The sequence below is a fragment of the Natrix helvetica genome, assembly GCF_964273705.1.
Source record: "Natrix helvetica genome assembly, chromosome: 4".
Lineage (NCBI taxonomy): Eukaryota > Metazoa > Chordata > Lepidosauria > Squamata > Natricidae > Natrix > Natrix helvetica.
The window spans coordinates 23,977,418-24,001,286 of NC_138550.1; the positions used below are offsets into that span (position 1 = coordinate 23,977,418).

Below are 23,869 nucleotides of genomic sequence, written 5' to 3' on the forward strand. Positions count from 1 at the left end.
TAACATCCCAGGGAATCAGGAAGGGGTCAATCTGAATCTCTTCCTAACCCATAACATATTCTTGAACTTTCAAATATGCCCAGTAAACTTGTGCAGGCCAGATTGTATTTACCTTGACAGTTTCTATGCAAGAAAGCTACTTCTCGGGGAACTACATATTTTAATATCCGGAGTGCAAAAATCTAGACAATGACTAGAGGGCAGCCAGCCAGAAGGATCTATCTTTACATCTAGTGGTTGTCCGGATTTATGCAAAAAGATATTGTATGTCTAGGTAAAGGTAAAGGTTTCCCTCGCACATATGTGCTAGTTGTTCCTGACTTTAGGGGGCGGTGCTCATCTCCGTTTCAAAGCCGAAGAGCCAGCGCTGTCCGAAGACCTCTTCATGGTCATGTGGCTGGCATGACTAAATGCCGAAGGCTCACAGAACGCTGTTACCTTCCCACCAAAGGTGGTTCCTATTTTTCTATTTGCATTTTTACATGCTTTTGAACTGCTAGGTTGGCAGAAGCTAGAACAAATAACAGGAGCTCACTCTGTTACGCGGTGCTAGGGATTCAAGCCACCAAACTGCTGACCTTTCTGATCGACAAGCTCAGCATCTTAACCACTGAGCCACCGAGTCCCCATATTGTATGTCTAATTATAAATAAATGCATGAAGTTTAAGGCAGTCAGCACAAAACAGGCAAAATTTTATGATCACTTTTGAAGGAATGCGTCACTTGACTTTTAATCAAAGAGAATTCTATCTTGAAGATCTTCACCGCAGACTTAGCTACCTGCCTAAAAGGTTTGCATATCCTTAAGCTAGGACAAGAAACGAAGCAATTGCACAATGACAATGACTGTCTTCATGTTTGTACTATGCACCTATATGTGGAGCAAAACATTGTTGCTGATTCATTCATCATTCTCAATAAACCAAACAAATCATGTTATGGTTTACTGATATGATTTCCCATTAATGTATGCTCCCCAGCTTACGTATCAGTTTTCCTTGACATATGATAAATATCTGATTAGATTATTATGGTAAATATACATATCTTTTTATAAGCTCCTGTCCATAAACTTAAATAAAGCTTTTTTTCCCCTAAATATTTCCTATGAATTAGCACATACAATAGGTGAGCTCTTCAAAGAAATGGAATATCTTAAAGTTTCTTCTAGTCCAATTTACCGTATTTTTCACAGTATAAGACACACCTTTTTCCCTCCCAAAAAGAAGCTGAAAATCTGGGTGCATCTTATACACTAAATACAACATTTTTGCCTCCCGAAGCCCCGCCCCTTCACCAAAACGGCCGTGCATAGCTTTATGGAGGGTTTTAGAGATTTCCTGGGGGCTGGGGAGGGCAGAAGGTTTGCCTCCTTAGCCTCCAAGAGCACTCTATAAGCCTCCATAAGGCTATGCATGCCCTTTTTTGTGAAAAAACTGGCCCGTTTTCACAAAAAACGGGCCATTTTTTGCTCGGTTTTGGCCACCCCCCCCCCCAGGAGCACTCTGCAATCTTCCTAAGGGCTATTCGTGCCCTTTTTTTTTTGAAAAAAATCGGGCCCATTTTTGCAAAAAACAGGGCCGTTTGGGAGGTTTGCAAAGTGGAAAAACCTTTCTTTTTAAAATTTGCCTCTTCAGAACCTTGGTGCATCTTATACTCCGGTGCATCTTATACTCTGAAAAATACGGGTAAGTGCTTTCATATTAGTTACATGCTTGTACTACTTCGCACAAGTGGGTTTTGTACTGAATATTGACCAATTAAACTTATATTAGACTAGACTAGACTAGACTAAACCTTAGACTTATATACCGCTTTACAAGGCTTTACAGCCTTCTCTAAGCAGTTTCCAGAGTCAGCATATTGCCTGCCCCCAACAATCTGGGTCCTCATTTTACCACCTTGGAAGGATGGAAGGCTGAGTCAACCTTGAGCTGTTGAGAATTGAACTGCCAAAGTCTCAGCAGTCAGCAGAAGTAGTCTGCAGTACTGCATTCTAAATACTGCGCCATCACATAATTACCATATTATTCGGACTGTAATGTGCACCGTAGTATAAAATGCACCATGATTTTGTACTCTGCAGGCCTTCCAAACCCTCTGCATGCCTCGTTTTTTGCAAAAAAAAAAAAAAAAAAACAGGCATGCAGAGCTTTGGGAGGCTTGTAGAGTGCTCCTGGAGGCTGGCGGGAGGGGGCAAAAATGAGCAAAAACCAGCCCATTTTTTTCACAAAACTGGGCTGTTTTTTTGCAAATAAAAAGGGCATGCAGAGCTTTGCTCTTAGAGTGCTCCTGGGGGCTGGGAGGAGGCCAAAAACGAACAAAAACAGCCTATTTTTTGCAAAACAAGGGGGCGCATGCAGAGGCTTTGGGAGGCTTGTAGAGTGCTCCTGGGAGCTGGGGGGCATAAACAGCCCTCTCCAGCCCTCAGGAGCACTTTGCAAGGCTCCCAAACCATCTGCACGTCCCTTTGCAAAGGGGGTGGGGTTTCGGTAGGCCAAAAATGCTGCATTCACTGTAGAAGACGTACCCAGATTTTCACCCTCTTTTTTGAGGGAAAATGGTGCGTCTTATACTCCGAAAATTATGGTATATCATTTACTCATGATAACCATAATGCACATGCTATCACTCCCACTCACCACCCCAGTATTTGTGCTGGGGCTTTTGATCTTCCACTACTACAGTATCCCAAACTGTAATTAATGACTTTGATGGAGAGAAAGGATGCTTATCCAGTTTGCACATGCTGCAAAACCAAGTGGCATAATATGACAGAAAGAAAAACATCAGGAATGGAAGGAAGGATGCTTGCCTTAGTAAGACTATTTGTTGAAAAAGATCTTGAAATAGTTAATTATTTTTCTCTCTTGTTCCAGAGTGCCAATACAAACTAATTAATTTAAACTATATATAGGCAGATTTCAAAGGAACACTTCATAACAAGAACAATTCAAAGTAGAAGCTGTAACCATGAAAAGGGATGGACTTCCCTTCATAACAAATGTTCAACAAACCTTTTTTTGGAAAAGGAAAAGCTGGGAGGAATCTGAATGTTAGCATAGGGAGAGATGAGTGCAAAGATTACAAAGGGACACAAAACCACACCCTGTTTAAGTCATTGAAATCAATGGGAAACACAAGAGAAAACATTCCCAAACCTATTAAGATTGCAATTCCATCATACCCATACCACTGTTATTCATTTTGCTTTGCTTCCTCAAGAGAAAATCAAGCATGTGTTGCTTAATGGTAACTTTTCTGTGTAATCCAGGGGTGTCAAACTCAAGGCCCGGGGTAGGACCAGCTCTGTTTTCACTAGCAGAGGGTTGCAGAAAGCCATCGCAGCAGAAAACAGAGCTCAGAAACCTGTTTTCACTGGCATAGCGCTTGGGCCACCACAGGCATCCCAACACGAGTGATGTCAAGTTGGCCACACTCACCCCAGCCATGCTCCATGCCCCCCAGAGTCAAACACAATGCTGATGCGGCCCTCAATGAAATCGAGTTTGACACCCCTAGTGTAGACCTTTCCTTAAGTTGTGATCCACCCATTGGTAGAAGAAAACAAAACCAGCATGAAATTCATCATCCCTATCCTGCCTCAATGGCATCAGTATCCAATTAATGATCTGACTCCCTTCCAACCTAATAGACTTGATAGTTCTGGGACTCTCCTTGGGAGAAAAACCACTGCTTCAAACTAGCAACAACTTAATGCTGTGTTGCTCATCAACAAGACCAATGCAACACAGAAAACCTGTGATTGTCTTTCATGGTTAAGAGGAGCAAGTGAAGATGTGACCTAAAATTCCAAACCTGTCTTCATACCTGTTCAATTGCAGAGTTTCTTTCATTTCTAATTGCAACAGGTATGAGGGCCAAACAAGAGTTACTATAAATGCATTTCCACGTCAGTGAGCTTTGTCCCATAAAGCTTTAGAAACAAAATATAAGGATTATTTCAAGGGAAAGGAGGGTAAAAAAAAAATCTTCTCACTCATACACTCCTCATGGTCTCTACCCTCTCTGCCAGGCATTTTAGCCATAATGACAAAAGTTCCATTGTCTTATATCACTCCCATTTCCTTTCCTTTTTGTATTTTAAGGACCAACAAACCTTACATTACACCCCAGGGACAAATGCTTCCATCTTACTTGCTTCCTCTACTCTCTCAGTCTCTGTTCATCAATTCAAGGAATGCTCATAAAAGTATGAAGAAAACTTGATACAGAAGATATATGGAAAGCATTTTTTTCCCAAGTATGAATTGGTTTTTATTATCTTGGGTATGTTCATGCGTTTTTCACCCTTGTATACTCTCATGGAACAATCAAGACCTGATAATAGCCATTTCCTCCTTGGCTCTGTAAAGTTGCCTTCATCTCCTCCATTTGAGACCACCTTAGGGAGGCAACCTTAAATTGACTTAGTACGGAATATATTTGACTTTGGATTAATGTACTATTTTGTTGGAGTTCTCCAAGTTTGGAGAACTCAGAGCTGTACAACTAATTTTTGTTAGTTAAATCGATACAGTAATAAAAAGAGGATAGGCTCAATGTGTATAAGCTTTGCCTTAAATGTGATGTCAGTTGATAAGTGGGGTGTGTGCCTAAAAGGTATTTTGGATGTTTTATCATGATTGGAATGCACCTCCCTTGTGTTCTCCAGAAACCTTCAACACACCATTTCTCTCTCACTATGTTTTCTGAGTTCATTTTCATACCCATTAGCTTTCCAACCTCCCAGGTGTTGACCTCAGCTTCTCTCAAGACTTCCAACAAGGTGAAGAAGAGAAGGAACTCTACTATTCTATTTAGGAAGGAGTTGGGTGCATTTCTTGCACTATTCCCTTTTTAACCTATTTTTTACAGATGCATTTCAGGTCTACCTTTGTTGTTGTTGTTGTTGTTGTGTCCAGAAAGTAATTAAAGATGTTTCAGGGGACTTTTGTTGCTTATTTGCCAGTTTCCTTATATTTGTTACTTGCAATCACTCCATCTCCACTTATCTAAGATCTAAGAGACATAAAATAATTCTCTCCCCCATTCTGGGACATGGAAGGAAAGGTAGACAACAAGCTTGAAGAAACCCCAGAAAAGTTCTCAAGCCTGAGCCTCTTAAATTATTACCGCAGTGCCCATTTAACAGATATTATCCGCAGTGTCTGAAGATAAGAAAAGCAGAAACAACACCCTAATCCCCCAAGTGAGATGGGCATTCTCTAAATAAATAAATAAGTTTCAAATTATTACTGTACCATATACAGTAAATTATCAGTTGATGCTACGCACCATGTTTACATAGGTTATCTTCAAACATTGCCAAAGGATGTTGCTCTTGTATCGGAAAACATCTTTGGCTATCACCTTTATTTCTCCATCTCTACTTCTGCACTTCATTTTGCCTTGAATGACTTTCTCAAAGTCCATTATGCCTGGAACTCTTTCTCAGCATAGAAGATGACATAAACATCTCCCTTGTCCATTCAACTGTCCTGCTCAGTGCTGCCTTTAGCACAACTCTATATTCCTTGCGTTGAGTTAAAACCAAGCTCAAGAATGCAATGGGTCTAACTTATATGGAAGGAAGGGCTTTTGTATTCAGTGGAAATTACCTTTGAGCTGTATAGAATTGTGCTATAATTTAATGTAACAGAAATGAATGCTATCCTTTCCCTGCGTCTATTCATTCTCCTAATCTTCACTGTGTTCAACTGAAAGTATCTGCAACAGAGACACTATTTTAGAAGTGGAGAGTTGGCAGGCGCTCTTGACAGCATTTAGTCCAATCTCCTTTTCAAGAACAAGAATCTAGATTAAAGCAATCTTGAAAGCTGTCAATCCAGTTTCTGTGGGGAGATTTCTAGCAAAGGCAAGCTTAGTAATTGGTTCTACTGTCAAATAGCTTCGATCATTAGGGCATTCTTTTTAACATTCCACTAGAATCTCTCTGGTTGATCCTCTCGAAAATATCGTCAACATAAATCAAATATCCAAAAAAAAAAAATTCAGATACATCAAGGAGATTCTGAGCAGTTCATTCTTGTATCAGTGGAGAAATTCATTCAATTCAATTTTTCCCATCTGTTAAGAAGCAAATCCTTATTGTTCCTTTCTAGCCAGTCTCTTTTGTTTCAGAACCACACAGTTGCACTAGCTAAGATTAATAATATAATAATAATAATTTATTAAATTTCTAGACCGCCCCCTCTTCCCGGGGGGACTCGGGGCGGTGTACAGGAATAAATTTAAAAGGTTACTGCTTTAAAAAATGCTCAGACAATTGAGTCTTGCAGTGGAAAAAAAGTTATATATAGTTAAATAAGTCCTTTCCTGCAAGGATTCAATGATACTGTGTGGTATTTTAATGGACAAAAAAGGAAATCTAAAATTCATTTAGATCTAACTATTTTAGCCCAAGTTATCTACCTGAATTGGTTTCAGATATAGGCTGTATCACTGGAAAATACACACAGGTTCATACAGCATCTATGCTTAATAATAATTTGATTCCTTTAATTGTTCTCAAATGTTAAGCAACCCTTTGAAGTCTGCTCATACATCTCTATGCAGTCTGAATAGCAATAGCACGTAGACTTATATACCGCTTTACAGTGCTCTACAGCCCTCTCTAAGCAGTTTACAGAGTCAGCACATTGCCCTAACAATTCGGGTCCTCATTTTACCCACCTCAGAAGGATGGAAGGCTGAGTCAACTTTGAGCCTGGTGAGATTTGAACTGCCAAATTGCAGTCAGGAGGCAGTCAGCAGAAGTAGCCTGCAGTACTGCACTTTAACCACTGTGCCACCGTGGCTCATACAAGAAAGGGAAGTGATGACAAAAAATAATTAAGAGTTTTCTGAACACGGGGCTGTCACAAGGAACTATACAAGTTGTGTGCTACAAACAGACATCGTTGGTGGCGGTGGGTGGGAGGAAAATTACATTTTAAAAATCAATTCCCCATTCCAAATACCAACTGTATGTGCTCACTTATGTCAGATTTTACATCATAACTGAAGTTGTACATCAATTAAAGAAACAACATGCAAACTAACAGCACTAAAGATCTTTTGGTCTGCATCATGTTGCAGAATTTAATGGATTACTTAGCAAATACAGTTCTCTAAAAGTTGAAATTATGTATTTTTGTATCATATATTTACTATTGCTCACTGTTTGAATAAAATACACTTGCAGTCTTTGCTTATTGACCATTGGTTCACTGACCATTGAAAGTTACAACACTTAGACCAGTCCTTGAAAATGCAGCCATCACAGTGTCCCCAAAATCACATGATTAAGTTACAGGCACTTGGCAACTTGTGCACTTTTACAATGGTTACAGATCGGCAGTGTGTGTCCAGCCATGCTAACCAAACTCATTCGGGGAGCACCTTAGAACAGAGAAGAGAGTCACAGAGGTCTCTTTTTGTTTTGTTTTCCAGCAGCCACTGATTAAGGCATGTTGCCCAAGGCCTGAAAGCCCCTCCTGCTTTAGTCCTGAGCCACTTTCTTCCCTTTCCAAAGCATCTCATCATCTGGCCTTCAATAAGCTTTAATAAGACAGCATAAAGATGTACTTCCTCTCATTGTAACCGCTTAGAGACAGCTGTAAAGCACTGTGAAGCTGTATATAAGTCTAAGTACTATTGCTCCGAAATCTCGCAGTATTTATTTTGGCACTCTGGGGATCATCTTTCCTCCACATTGCTCACTTCTCCAGCTACTTCTTCTCTTGCATGGTTCTAAGCCACCCTGACTGCTCTTCAGAAGGCCAGATCCTGAAGACGAAACTCAAATACTTTGGCCACCTTAATGAGAAGGAAGGGCTCACTGGAGAAGAGCTTCATGCTGGGAAAGATTGTGGGCAAAAGAAGAAGAGGACGACAGAGAATGAGGTGGCTGGATGGAGTCACTGAAGCAGTAGGCGAGCAGTAGGCGTGAGATTAAATGGACTCCAGAGGATGATAGAGGACAGGAAGACCTGGAGGAACGTTGTCCATGTGGTCACGATGGGTCAGACACGACTACGCAACTAACAACAAGCCAGCCCCACTGATGATGCCCCCCCCCCCCAAGGCTTTCAAGGGAATACATTTCTCCAATACGACGAGCGCAGCCAAACCAACTGCAGTCACGGTCGATGGTCTCTCTCTCTCCCCCTTCTAACCCCTCGCGCGTCGTCCCAGCAGGTGCCTCCTGGCTCCCTCTCTCCTCGGCAGGATAACTGTAGTGAACTCCGGTCTCTTTCCAGCGCTGGTCGGTTCTTCTCCTTCCACGGTTCAGCGCGCTGGTGAGCTGAGCGCTTTTCCCCCGGAGTACCCACGCACTGTCCCTCCCTTGCAAGGGATTTTGAAGCTCACCAAGAAAAAACAAACGGCAGTGGGTTGCCACGTAAATCCCGTCCGTCTGGACCATGTAGCAAGTCCCTTTCCCGGTGGGCGGCTGACTGCGTCTTGCGCGGCCAGATCGGGAGAAGAAGCCGATAACAACTCACAGCATCCTCCTTCTTTCCAAAAGAAAATCAAGCCTCCGATTCTCCCCAATACTTTTTCCTGCCTTTTTTTTTCCAGAGCTGCTTGGGTTCCCAGCCCAGAGCCAGATTGACGGAGGAGGGGGTCCCAAGGATTAGCGTTAGCCGCCCATTTTTACCCCCTCTTAGTTTGTTGAATAAGCCACGATGTCTAGGGTTTTTTTTTTTGCATCACACTAAACCACGAGAACCACATTTTGCTCCATACAAAACGTTAGAATTAGATTGACCCTCTGTGAAACCAGGCGTACAAAGTTAGCGGATTTTTCTATTGCCGTCAAGCCGAGCCGTCGGTCGTTCATCATCTGTCGCGGTAGATAACGAAAACCAGGAGGGCTTTTCGTTGGAACCTGTCCTCAAATCCCCCCCCCCCCAGCCAGTTCTGCTCTGCTTTGGACAATCCGCATATAGACAGACGCGCTGTCTTTCACCCGTCTGAATGAAAGTGCCAAAGCCATCCTGAAATAATGATAAAATACACGTCCCAAGTTTTTGCGTTTGGAAATCCCGGCATCCCAAGTCCCCGTTCCTAAAACTGGACCATCCTTTCGCACGGATGGTCTAGACTCTAGATCGTTCAGAAGCACGGGCCCGTTCAGAGCGCAACCCCGTCCCGGGTGCTTTCCTTTGCCCATTTTAAGCTGGGAAAATAGAAGAGAAGATAGAATGAGAATAGAATAGAAGAATAGAATAGAATAGAATTCTTTATTGGCCAAGTGTGATTGGACACACAAGGAATTTGTCTTTGGTGCATATGCTCTCAGTCTACATAAAAAGACAAGATACATTCTAGAGAAAAAAGCAAGGGTCGGCTCAGCGAAATAGCCAGCGAGGACCAGCCCATCTGCATCCGCGCTTATGCTTCGGAGCCAGCAGTTCCAGCTGTGGGCAGCTGTTCCTCTTAAAAGGGAAGCCTCTCAACGCGCTCTGTCTCCCGGCCCTTCTACGCCCGCAGGTGCCTTCGCGGAAAAGCCAGAAGGGCAGGCGAGACCCTTCAGGGTTAGATTCTCTCGCGCCGTCCCGCCACACTCTGGAAACCACCCGTGCACAAGCCAAAGCTGTGCTCGCTTTGCCACGGAAGCGTTTGGTTGTCCGGCTGGGACCGAGACTCGCCCAGTCCGAGCGCAAAAGACACAGCACCGCCGCGGACGCCCAAGCTGTGCTCGCATCGCCACGGGAGATTTTGGTTACGGTGGCCAAACCATGAGGCTCAGAGGTTACGGGGCTCTTCGCCTCTTCCTCCTCCCCCGTCCCGCCCTGGAACCATTCTAGTCCTGATCCGAGAGTCGGAGAGCGTCGGGACCGGGTCCAGGGGAAGCGGAGGGCGAGGGGTGGGTGGGAGGGAAACTGGCACTTACCTGCTAGAAGAAGGCAGAAACCCAGCAGCCCGCCCAGCACGGCTCCAGGCAGACCCCAGCTCAACATGCCGCCTTCTGAGCCACAAGGAACGCAGCCGGGGAGAGAGAGAGGGGGAGAAAACGCCCGCCTCTGCCCGAATCCGCTTCGCCTATCGAGCCCAAGCGCCCCGCTCCCGCAGAGAAAGCTTCTTCTAAGCCGGCGAGATCCTCAAGAGTGCAGGCAGCTGGGGATCGCCACACCACGCGCCGGTATCCGAAGGGTGCTGAGCTCACCGGGCTCAGCTCCTTTATAACTTCCCACCCCGCATCCTCCTTTCCATCACGCCCCCCCCCCTCACGTCACTTGGTCTGTTTCTTCCCCCTCCCCCCCTCCCCATTCCCAGCGATGCTTCCTGGCGGGGCCAAGAAAGCGAATGCTCTCTCGGGCACGTTTCCATCTGGGAACCGGGAGCACGACTCTTCCTCTCTGGCACGCTCGGGACCCGTCTCGGATCACGTTGGGGAGGGGGAGCGAATCTATTAGGGGGGACGGACGCTGTGCCAGGGTTGCTATTGAAGCCATTCGCTCCCAAGTAGGTGAGCTTCTGCCTCACCCCATCCCACCCCCCCATCCCACACCCGCCTTGGCCTTTAGGAAGGCTCTCGGCCAACTGAGACCCTTGTGAAATACGTAGATAAATGAACGATCTTCAGTCTCGGGCACAACATTTTCCCTTTCCGTTTCATGCAAACTTTCCAACTTGTCTCTGCCCAGCGAAGGAAGGGAACGGCCGCGCCCCGACCAAGATGCTCAGATTTTGAAGCGCGTTTAGTAACTCGCCTCAGGGCCGTCTTAAAAAGCATTATGGGGCCCCGGGCAAAGCAGCGTCCTGGGACCCCTACGACAACTACTCACAGGAATAAACATGTCGATAAAAGTAATGCATGTTAGTATTAATCTTTAAAAAATGCAGTAAAGTGTAATAAATATGTTGCTGTATTTGTATGATATAAGGTGCATTGAAGGGTTAATATGCACAGATTAGTACGGGGCGCCTATGCTCGTGGGGCCCACGGGCAAGTGCCCCTCAAGCCCACGCATTAAGACAGTCCCGAGTCTCGCCTTATCCAAGGAGAGAATTGGTTTTGATGACTCCAAATGGCATCTATTCCCAAATAGGCCTTTCCAATTTACGGGGGTTGGGGGGGGGGGGGGCAGGAAGAGAAAGCTTTCCTGGACTTTTGGGAAGGGGCCAACATTTCAGCCCCCTTCCTCGCAGTTTTTCTTTCTCCTTGCGTTTTATGTTGCTTGCCCTCTCGCTACTTTTTGTCCCGTTAAAGTTATTTTCGAAATGTTCCCTGGGATGGTACTTTAACTGATCGTTCTAACCCTTCCTTAGAAAGCAGTGATTCATCTAATCCTTTAAGATTCTCCGCATCCAGGTATGGGGCTTCGGGCCAGTGACTCCATGGCTTCCCACTCCTCTATGGGGGGGGGGGACGACGACACTGGTCGAGTCCCTGAGAAAACAGGACAAAGACCTCTTCTTAGGTTTTTGCACTTGTTTGCCCTAGCGCATCCGCAACCCGGTGATTTGCAAACAGATTTGCAAACAAATGCCTTAGCGCAGGGTTGACTACCGACACATTGATTCTCAGTGTCGAATTAAGCCTGGCCGGTGCCCTAAATCTTGGTGCCCCCCTCCTTTGTACATACTTTGCAAATCTTCATTGGGTTTTTTCTTTCTTTCTCAACTTTGTGGTGCCCCCTTTGGGCCTGGTACCCTAAGCACGTGTGCTTAGGCTGCTTACAGTAGTGGCCAAAATTGCGGAAACCTTTTGGGGAAAGTGTATTTTCTAAAACTAGCTACCACAACACCATTTTTTGAGTAGTACCATAAAATTATATATCAATGGAAAGATAATTTAATCAAGAACGTAATGCAATAACATTTATGAACTATTTGCTATTAGAATATTAGTTATAAAGAAGAAAAGTGAAATGAGATATACAAAAATTATCACCCATAGAAAAAATGAGATACATAAAAAATATCACCATGGCGGTTAATACTTAGTTGGGTAACCTTTAGCAGGAAGGGCCTGGGTTTTATTGCTGGGTCACTTCTGACTAACAAGTGGGCTCCATAGATTTTCAATTTGGTTAAGTCCTGGGCTATTCCCAGGCTATTCCAGCGGCGGAATATGATTTATCTTGAAACTACACAAAAAAAGTGGGGTTATTAGCCATCAAACCTCAAAAATAACACTTTTCCGAAAAGGTTTCCACAATTTTGGCCACTACTGTAATGGTTAATACACCACTGTTGATTCTGAACATGGATGGACGCTGCGCTCCCGGGGGCCTGGACTGCAGAAGGATAGCCTAGCCTTGTCTTTGCGAGTTGAGACCTTCTCGGCAAGCATGATTACCAAACGCGTGACACCTTTTGGGAAAGGAAACGGCAAGGCACCTATCCCAGGAGCTCCGCCGCCTTCTATCTATCGATCAAGGGCTAAACCTCCCGGTGACACGCTCGCATTGCACCACCCGCTGGTTATCTCCGAAGGTTCCTCTAAGCCCCCACTGAGACAGCAACTTCGGAGGAAATCCCCCCTCCAGGATATTACTCCAGCTCCGAGCTTTCGCTCGCTCTTTCTCCAGGCTGGGCTTTTCAAGCCTTCTCACTTCTGTGATGGAAACTCACGACTCTCTTTCTTCTCTCGTCTCCCCTGCTGATAGCGCAATCGCCAGATCTGCCCTGACTTGGAGGTCCATCAACGGAGCCCAATGGCTTGATCCGTGGCGGATTCGGTAACAAACAACCACCAACAAAAAAAACCCAACAACCTGGCAGCCCCATTTCCGATCAACATGTTTCATTCAAAGGCAGAAAATTTCACGTGCCAATTTGCTAATCCGAGGTGAGACTCGCCCCGGATGTTTTACTACCCTCGATTAAGGATAGTAAATAATACACTTTAGCAAGCCTCTAATAAGGACTAACAAGTTGCTCTTCCAGCCAGGCCAGGCCCTGCCTTGCTGCCCCAAAGTGTAATTTTTCTTAGTTTGCTCTCTATCAATCCTCTGGTACTTGGCTGAAAGGAAATGTTTAAAATCTGTTCCTGGTGCACTTACTTAGGTACCATAGGGAGAAACTTGTGTATGTCGGTGTGTATAAAGGTTCCCCTCACACATATGTGCTAGTTGTTCCCGACTCCAGGGGGCGGTGCTTATTGTTTCAAAGCCGAAGAGCCAGCACTGTCTGAAGACGTCTCCGTGGTCATGTGGCCGGCATGACTAAACGCCAAAGATGCACGGAACCTTACCACCAAAGTGGTTCCTATTTTTCTACTTGCATTTTTACGTGCTTTTGAACTGCTTGGTTGGCAGAAGCTGGGACAAGTAATGGGAGCTCACTCCGTTATGCGGTGCTAGGGATTCGAACCGCTGAACTGCCAACTTTTGTGATTGACAAGCTCAGTGTCTTAGCCACTGAGCCACCGTCTCTGTGTAAAACCATATAACTATGATTTGTAGAATAGCTCAGTGTACAGATTCTGGAGAGAGAAATTCCTTTGATGATGGGCTCTAGCACGAGCACAAGAGCTTGGAAGAATAAAACTTTGGTCCCAGTGACTGACTCCCATTGGACTCCCATTATTCTGGCACGCGTATATTTGATATTACCTTCATTCACCAGAATTCCAGTCTTTTGTGGAAGTCCCTGGCTTCTCACACTTGGCTTCAGTCTATAGGAAGACACCAAGACACCAGGGGGAAATTCTCCCTCTGGAGCTAAGCTGTGACTGCTGTCCTAGACATTTTGGACTATAGGAAAGCCGCCCATGAATTGTGTACCCACTGACCTTTGTAACAATATAGGAAGCTCAAAATCAACATCTAGAAATTAAAAACATTCTTAGGCACCTTGCAAATGAAACAAATGGCAGGAAACATGCTTTGGTACAGTGCTAGCCATCACGAATAAGCAACCAATGCAAAGGGCAAAATAGGGTTAAAAATAACCCTCTCTATTTTTGTTCCCGCCTTTGCTCATTATTTAACTGCAGCTTTAGAAACTTCACTAAACTTCCATCTATGCTTGGAGACTCGACTTTACTGGAGGAATCCATGAACATTTCTAACTGATACTACACAGGCAGGTATAGTTAAATGAAATGCACTTCTGAGGTGGGAAATGACTCAAAGCATTTGCAAGGTTAGAATATAAAAACGGCATCATATAATTTATGAAATAATTGTGTAGTATTGCCAGAAACAAATAAAGTTGCCTTTGGAATTAGATGAATCAAGTTTTTACTTGCCCTGAATATGCAACAATATAAATCATCTTCACCATCAGGGTAAAATCTTAGCAGAAAGGAAGACTATAAATATAATAATAAACAAAAAAAACAAAGACTTTTCCATTTTGAATTGTATTCCATAAGATTTTGCACAGTTCCCATTCATTTCAAGCGGTATTCCACGTGAGACTTTTCTGCTGGGCCCAACTGAATGCTTGCCAGGCAGTAAAGCAAACAAACCAAAATAATATTTTATAAATTCTTCTGCATTCCTTGAGGTGGGCTACACATCAACAGGAGCTCCCAAGTCAATTCCATCATACAAAAGAATCAAAGAAAGCTGCAGATGAATGATTCTCCACTTTTGGAGTCTGGATGGGTTCAATGAATCAGCAGCATATTAAAATAATAAATCATTTTTTTAAAAATCACTCTCAATATAATAGCTCATATTCTCTTAAAGACATTTCAAGAATGTCAGGTTTATAACTTTGCCTGAAGGGTCTATTGATATATATATATATATATATATATATATATATATATATATATATATATATATATATATATATATATATATATATATATATATATATAATGTTGTAATTGTACTGATAAATAAATAAAGGGAGACTATTACAATTACAACACAAATATAAAAAGGCAACAGTAAAAATAAAAATATGGTTTTCTGCCTGCATGGTCTTTGTGATAAGCCAAGGACAGAAAGAGGGAGTAGTGACCTTCCTCCCATATTTAGTCATACCAGGGGTTGTAACATAAATACATACATATATATATATAAAATAAACACTAATTAATTTCAAAACTTCTGTTGATAAGACACATCCAGTGTCAGCATTCCAGAAAGCATCCAAAATTAAATCAGAGTCCAAGGCAAAGCACTGCTCAAAGTTCCAATTTATTAAGAGAGCCATGCTGGCACATCTGGGGGAAAACCCGAATCTGAAGCTTCTTCCATTCCCTCCCCCCCCCCAATTTAAAGTTCATGATCTTGCCCCCACACCCACAAGTCCATCACATGGTCCAATCTTCCCACCCATCCAGTTCCAGTCAGGTGCAGAGGTGCCAAGACAAAGAATGACCTTGGCAATCTAGGAAGGAATTTTATTTTGGCTACATAACATTCTGCTCCGTACCATCCCCCCTCCCATTTCCCCACTATAGAAACAGCATAGTAGAATAGAAGTGTGGCAGGCCAAAGATCCAAAAGGAACATGGCTGCAGGCTTGACACCTATATTTATTCCAAGGCCAGAGTATCTGTCTACTCACATAGAGGCAACACTACTTATCTATTCCTCTTACAGCACCAAATAGTGAGTGGTGTTAACTTGCCTATCAAATATTTTCCAACTTCAAAATAGTGGAAAAATGTGACCGTGACATAGCTGTATTTCTGGGAGGCACATAAATGTCCACATCCTCACTGAGAGTTGATGCCAAACTGGCACTAATTTGAAAAGCTAATGTTTCACCCATGCCTTACAAGAATTGCACCATGTGGAGGGGTTTGAATGAGCTAAGCCACAGGAGGCTTTGGATCTCTTTTGTTTCATTTTGTTTTGTCCACAAAAGCCAAAAGCATGATTTTTGTGCCTGTCTGTTGTGTAAAAATCACAAAAGCCCTACAAAAGGGTGAACACCTTGTTTAAAACTGAAGAATTGTCTCCAGCACCACCCTAACAACGGAAAGAAGGGAAATATAATTTTGCCCTAAATATCTAACATCCACTTTGTGTAATTGTCCAAATTCTGGTGTTCCAAAACAAACAAAACCATATTTGATCTACCTTTGTAAGGTAGTACTTGAACCTTCAGCCTTGAATTATAATACACTTGGCCTAAGGCTTATCCATAAACAATATATTTCAAAAATATTTTAATGGAATTAACATTCTATAAATTAACATACAAATAAAGGCTCATTAAGATAAATTACATTCAATATATTTGGTAGATAAGCAAAGATCATAATCCTTAATTTGAAGAAAAGGAAGTGAATACACATGGAAATTAAGCTATCAGTCCAACATCATGGGAAGCTAATGAAGGAGCCAAGAACATAACCTAGATTTCTTGAGTCCCACAAACCAACTTGTATGTGAAGCAAGATGACAACTTTAAAAAAAAATTAGCTTCCCAATTTTAAAAATATTTCCAGAATGCAGTGGAAAGAGTGTAAAATTCTATATCACATGTTAAAAGATTTAAAAAAATAGCAGCTCTCATAGAACAAAAGTAATCAATGGACCATGTTATTTTACATCCAGGTTTTATGGGGAAAATAAAAAAAATAATGTTTAAATCACATCCTTTTTTTGTTATAGAAATCTCAATTGACTCCTACTACCACATCAGAATATAAAATGATTTTCTTATTCTGTAGGAAATGATTTCATTTCCCTAAACTCTGTTCCAACTTTGGCAACTTCTAGATGTGAGGATTTCAATTTCCAGAGAGCCCCAAATGTCATGGCCATTACTGAGAGTCCACATATCTGGACACCCTATCCTGAAGAATATTCTATTCCCTATGTTAAATCTCTTTACCGATGCTCCTTGGTAGCACACAAGTATGAGGACATGATAAAAAATATATACCCTTCTTTGGGGGATGCAACGTTTGCATCCACTTTATTAAGTAGGTGCCTCTAAATATCAAAATCAACTATGGGGACTAATTGAAACAAACCTAACGCTGAGAAAATGAGAAATCAATTCAAACCCAGATGGGCGGATTATATTATGTATTCTTCATGAAAGCTCACATTAGCCAGAAGTAAGTAGACCAGAAGACATACCAGCTGATTCATAGTTTGATTTTAATAGATGTAGAGGAACTGGGTTGTATGTCATTTTTTCTGTTTAAGAATCCGCAACACTTGCTTGAATTAAAGCATATGATGAAGAAAAGGTTCAATTTTTCAACCAGTTCTTCCAGGCATTTGGAGGTGAGCCCTGTCAATTGCTGGTTTGTGGATCCTGGTTTTTTTTTTTAATTGATTGATTGTGAGACCTCTGGTCTATGTCCTTTCACACATGAGTCATTGATTGATTGTGGTTGTAATTTATGTTTTTATTAATTGTTTTCTGTTTTTTTGTTTGCTGCCCGAAGTCCCATCAGTGAAATGGGCAACAATGTCAATTGTATAAATAAGTAGATTAAAAAAAGACATCACAGATCTGGTTCATTTAAGATGTTTGCTAAAGATTAGCCTTAAGGGTGCTTTTATGCTAAAGAGTCAAGTAATTCATTAACTTGATTTTATTTTTAAAACTAAAGTAGTTATTTTAAACTTGCTTTTCCTTCCCTAACTAACATTTCACTTCCTTTGATTAAAAAAAAAAATAAAGTCGAAAATTACGATGACAGGAAAAGTTAACTTGATTCAGAGTGGGAAATGGAATCTTATTCTACTGATGCAATCAAGTTATTTCCTCCCACTGAGTCAGAAGGTTCCTTTGTAAGTTTCAACCTAAGAAAACTACAGCCTAAAGAACTAAGGTTCAAGGCAGAAAGGGGGTAGATGTCAGTACTGGCCTGTTTACTCTTTGTTCTACAAGGCATTTTATGGTTGAAGAAAATATTTATCACCACCTCTCTGAATATATTTATAAATGTATTTTAATATGGTGGCTATAAAAACTTATTCTGCTCACCCCGTGGGCTGTTGAAGAGAATCACAATCTGAAAACTATTGAAAAAAAAGAAAATGTTGCAACTGCTTCTTTTTGCTCATGTTAAAATTGGAGTTGCTTTTCTTAATGTAATAGGGAGATTGGAATAATTATAAGCAAAGTTAGGAAGAAGATCATACCCACCCTGCCTCAAGGATCATTTTTCTGTCCTCAGCTGCAGGATTCTTCCTCTAAACTACATCACTCTGGTATAGTAGAAATCATTCACCAAATGTGTGTGTGTGCGCGCGCGTGCACACGCGCATAATTAGTACACACACCTTTGATAATGAAGAAACAAACTTAAGAAGCAATAGACTATACTTCAAGATGAGAGTGTGCAACTTCTGTTGGTTTCAGGATACATTGTACAATGTGCTTAAACAAAAGTTGCTGTGACCAGAATCTCAGTTTTGGATATCTTTAGCATTTGGAATGTGCTTAAAGTGCCTGCAGATAGACTATGGACATCAGTTGTCTGTTCTTATCATCTGCAAGGCTTGCAAAATACGTGTTATGCTTAATACCCCACTCCCCCCATTTATCTGGCTATATTGGAGACCAAAAAGCACAATGGAGGCCTGCGCAAATTCCAGAGTTTACTTTTTGTACCCTATTTTAAGATTACACTAAGGCATGCCAGGAACACTTGACAATCTGATGACGTTTCTATAAAACAGATCGGAAAACCAAGATGATGACGGTTTAATACATCTATTTTGTAGTTCCAGGGAAGCAAATTGCAACATTTACTGATTACTCTTACTCACAAGCACCAATACACATACATTGGCTTACAGTATGTCATAGTACAGAATCAATGCTCGATCATTACATTCGTGATTTTTTTTCTAGGCTTGTAGAATATAAGAAGTATTTTTTCTTCTTCTTGATCTATGTGGTTGCTAAGAAAGGAAAATGACTTGATGGCACATAATCAATCAAAAAGAGTTAAATGGGGAAAAGAAGAAATGGTGCAATTCTGTGTCAAACTTTTTTTGACTAGTTGAATTCTAGAATATTGCCCTATGTCAAAACAAAGACGCATTGTATCTAAAACCATGATAACTGAGAAAAGATGCTTTATATCTACAGTACTTTCAACCACAATTGAGCCCAGAATTTCTGTTGTTAAGTGAGACATTTGTTAAGTGAGCTTTGCTCCATTTTACAACCTTTCTTGCCACAGTTGTTAAGTGAATCACTGCAGTTGATTAGTAAGTTAGTAAGTCGGTTGTTAAGTAAATCTGGCTTCCCCATTGACTTTGCTTGTCAAAAGGTTGCAAAAGGTGATCACATGACCTTGTGATACAGCAACGGTTATAAATATAAACCAGTTGACAAACATCTGAATTTTGAATACATGATCATGGGTGTGCTATAAAGGTTGTAATTGTGAAAAATGGTCATAAGTCACTCTTTTCAGTAGCGTTGCAACTTTGAATGATCACTCCATGAACTGTTGTAAGTCAAGGATTACCTGTATATGGCCAGTGTGTTGGGTTTAGTTTCTTCAAGTAACCTCCATCACTGTTAAAAAGGAAGAGTTTCAGGGAAAAGAATTCAGAATGGATTCAGATGCTGCTTCCCTTCCTTTTTCCAGAACCACAAAGCCAGGTTTCCCGGGGTGTGTCCTGATTAGCAATAAAAAGTGGAAAGCATGATCCAAGTTAATTTTCCAGTACTAAAAGGAAATGGTGTTTCCTGTATTATACAAAACTGGTGCCAATAAGACTGACACAAGAATCTATTGTCTTTTTTAACAAAGACATGGTAAGAAAGGATGCCTGTGAAAATAGACCACTGCAACAGGGAACTTTTGATCTTGAGAATAAAAGTGCATGCACATTGGGAGACAAAACTGGAGGATACACCCATTCAGTTTGTAGAGCAAGTAGTCACTAACAGTTACTTTCCCAATGCATCACAAGAATGATTAACAGTGCAACTCTATGGTGTAGCTACAATATTCAGAAATAAACTATTAAGTCCACTAGGTTCACTTCCAGGTAAATGCTTTCTAGTTTCATCTGATTTCACAATTTAGAATATTTTCCCATATTCCATCTGATATTCCAGTAAAAGAAAAGAACAGGCAAAAGAAAATCCAATATTTCTCATATAAGTCACTGCTGATATCACTTTCTTGATTAAATGAACAGAATTTTAACATATTTACTGCTTCTGCCATATATACAATTTTAAATCTATGTCTAAAAAAATCCTGCATAAAAATATTATTTGTTCTTTAAATATTCTCTAAGATTCTTCCAAGATATTCTTATTGCAATGTAATGTTGACTTGGGATAAGTATATAAAATAGAATAAAGATTTCAAATAAAATTACATATTTTGCTCAGGAAAGATTCTGTGAAGTTATAGGTAGAAAAAGATGCCTTAAAGATTGACACCTAAAATCCCCATTTGACTCTCTTTTGCATTCTTAGTTGATGAATTAATTCGTGACACATCACCTTTTATCTATTTTATCTATTCCTCTAAGTTTGCTTTATCAAATGTGATAACAAGAAATAGGAAAGAAAAACTTCAAAATGGTCTCACCTATTAAATTCTACATTATCTTCTGCAGATCCACAAAAGGTATAGATTGCCTAACGTGTTAAACATATTATTTAAAGAATTGACTCAGGCAGTTATTTCACTGAGTGGACTAAGGTTGTGTAAAAGCTTAAACCTAAAATCATAACATAAATAATATAGCTATTTTTTTTTAAAAAAGTCTGATATTATTGGACAATAATAATAACTGTCCCAAAATATTTAATGAAAACGTAGTTAATTTGGCACAAAATTATTTCTTTGTTGGCCTACTACATCTTCAAAAGAAGGGACTATGTTCAGACTCCGGACTCTGAGAAGTATTTAAGAAGAGAAAAGAAATTGAAGAGAGTGAATTCATGACAGGAAAGAATGTCTCCTAAACTGCCTTTTGAAACACGGCAGCTCTTCTTCAGAAGTTACTTATCTTTTCCTGTTAAGAAATGTCTAGTGCTTGTGTCTGTTAGAGTGTAATGCATCCTGTGGTGTGATCACCAATCCAGGCCATATTTCTTCATAGATGCACTGGAATTCCACTCATTCTTTTAAGCCACACAGATAATATAGGAAAATATGAGTGTACAAGTGCAGGACATATAGTACGCATAGAGATAATTGGTCTTTCCATGATAGATCCAGATGGCACAGACTTTAACCGTACGGTGTTGATTCTAGTATTCAGTGAAATCTTATGGATGTCACAATTAATTACAAAAGGAATAAAATATGTATAATGCATATTAGCATGTAGTATTATTTCATTTAAGTGAAGAAAGATTTTCCTAGAGTGCACATTCTCTGGTACTAATAAATATCAAATTACTGTAGGTCAAAGTAGAATTTTTTTTAGATCCAGATATATGATTAGAATGGAAATAATCAGACTGAATAGGTAATATAAAGGAAAAAAATAAATATGTAGGAAGCTCTTGGAAAATCTGAGGGCTCTGGGTTGGAACAGGTCATCCTGGATAAGATACATCTATGTGGTCACTAAGAGTCAATACCAGCTTGATGGCATATAATCAAATCAAACCTTTTTAAAATTACTGCTACTTTTATTACTGCTGTTGTATTAACTAGAGAGCTAGTTTTGTGTAGTTTTACGTACTTGTAAAACTACAAGTTTTAGTCCCTTCTTAGGCATAGATGGAATCATGGGTAATGTGGAGCCAATCATTCACTCTCAGCCACTGGTGAAATTTAAAAAAAATCACTTACCACTTCTGTGGCCGTGGCTTAGTGGGCGTGGCAGGGGAAGGATACTGTAAAATCTTCATTCCCATCCTACTTCAGGGGAAGGATACTGCAAAATCTCCATTCCCACCCCATTCTAGGGCCAGCCAGAGGTGGTATTTTCCGGTTCTCCAAACTACTCAAAATTTCCACTACCGGTTCTCCAGAACCTGTCAAAATCTGTTGAATTTCACCCCTGCTCTCAGCCCTAGGAAGACAACAATAGCAAACCATTTCCCAAAGTGCTGCCAAGAAAACTGCAGATGCCAAGAAGATGCTTGATATTCTACTTCTATTTCTGGAGTTTCCAATTTAGGGTAATTTCATTAAAAAAAAAAACCCTCTCAACTAGGCAGACCATTAAAGGAATCTCATCTGTCTATGCATAGGAAATGAAATAATTTCAGCTTGCTGCAGTTCTCACACACTGAACTCAAGGTCTCTGAGTTGGAGATAATTTAGATTAGTGATAGCCATTTGACTCATATGTAAGAGTAACTGGTATGAAGTCTCCAACTCTGCTCTAGAAAAGTAGGGTAAAATATTGAAAACTTAATGATGCAATCCAGGGGTTCCAGCAGGAACTACTACCGGTTCGGTCATGTGCGCGCTGCCTGTGTGCACGTACTTGATGCATGCTGTGTGCGCATGCGCAGTGCAATTAAAATTGTTCTGCACATGCGCAGAACCAAACAACGAGATGGCACCAAACCTACCACTGATGCAAACCAAAATTAATAACTAAAAGAAGTCATATCTGTTGAGTAAACCCGTCTAAAAAAAATCAAGATATAGTTCAGTAGAGAAATATTGTTTCACTCGTGTGTGTGTGTGTGTGTGTGTATGTGTGTGTGTGTGTGTGTGTGTGTGTGTGTGTGTACATGCATATTCTTTAAACTAGAAAAAGCAAACAAAGTAACAGCATACCTTTCTGTGGTAAGAAAACTGTAATGGAAATGGAAGCTTCCTAAAATTGATCTTTCTTACCAATTTCTTAGATCTCTGCCTGTTTAAATCCACATCCCTCAATCAGAATATTGCAAAATATTGCAGAGCTGTGTCAAGCTGTTATTGGTACATTACTCAAAACACCCTTGGAGGATTTTTGAATAATTATCAAATTGATGAATAAACCCCCACCCCATCCCATCTTCCCAAAATACCAGACACTTGAAGTACTGCTGAAGTTATATACAGATGTGGAACTGTGCAACTGGTAACCACAGGGTTCTGCAAGTCCTCGATTTTGCATACTGAGATTTCTAAAGAAGATGGAGAATATAAATAACATCCATATCTCATTATAGTTTTAAAGCATATGTACATCTTACTCTTCAGCTTAAAAGTCACCTGCATCATCTTGCATTTCAGACTGGGCATAGTTCCAGTACCAGTATGACTATTACTAGGGTTATGGAATCCCAATTCTTGATTGCCATTGCTTCTTCCAAAGCCCTCTTTGCTTATAAAGGTGGTATCACAGTATAGAGCTCCAGTTTCCTTTGGAGTTTTTTGACAGTTGGTGGATAGGATGTCTCTATCCCTTGTTTGTGCTCTGACCTTTACATTCTTATAGCCAGGATGTTCCCACATATGTTGACCTCCACATAGATGAAGCCCAAGGAATGGTGATCGGAATTTGAGATCCCATCCTGGTATTTCCTGAAAGAAGATACAAGAGTTTAAAAACTAAGGAACTTGAAATGATCAGTGTTGGTAGATGAAGAAAAGAGCAATATGAGATGGTTTCATTGGGACAATCAAATCAAAGGAATATTATAGAAGCTTCTTCAATTTCCGTGAACAACTCTAGTCTATGGAACATTTTACATAAGCATCTGTAGAAGAAGAGAAGTGCTATGTGTGAATCACAAAAATTGTAATGAACTCCCTTTTGGTGATTTTGTAGTTTGCAGCCTTTTTACTCTTATAGCCAATTATATTCCAGAGCAAGCAATTTCTGCTCATTAGATTCAGTTTACTGGCTTTATTATCTGAACAAGATATAAAATGTTATTGGGCAATTTGCAGTCTGTGTCACTGTCGTTTGCTCAAAACGTTGAAAGTTATTCTTCATTTACTTGACATGGATACCTGGGAGACAGGACACATCTAGTAATATACTCTTACAAAATGGCAGCCATTGTTAAATAAGTTAAAACTGCATTCAGTTCTGGTCG

At 40.8% G+C, this 23,869-nt stretch overlaps 1 protein-coding gene across 1 annotated transcript in view; it reads right to left on the bottom strand.

Annotated features, from left to right (window-relative positions):
• Positions 1–10,146, bottom strand: part of FLT1 (fms related receptor tyrosine kinase 1) — a 131,948-nt gene extending 121,802 nt beyond the window's left edge. Inside the window, exon 1 of the mRNA XM_081953290.1 lies at positions 9,903–10,146. Coding sequence (XP_081809416.1) covers positions 9,903–9,969 — 67 coding nt within the window. The 5' untranslated portion in view covers positions 9,970–10,146. The remainder of the gene's footprint in view (positions 1–9,902) is intronic.
• Between the last annotated feature and the right edge of the window lie 13,723 nt (positions 10,147–23,869).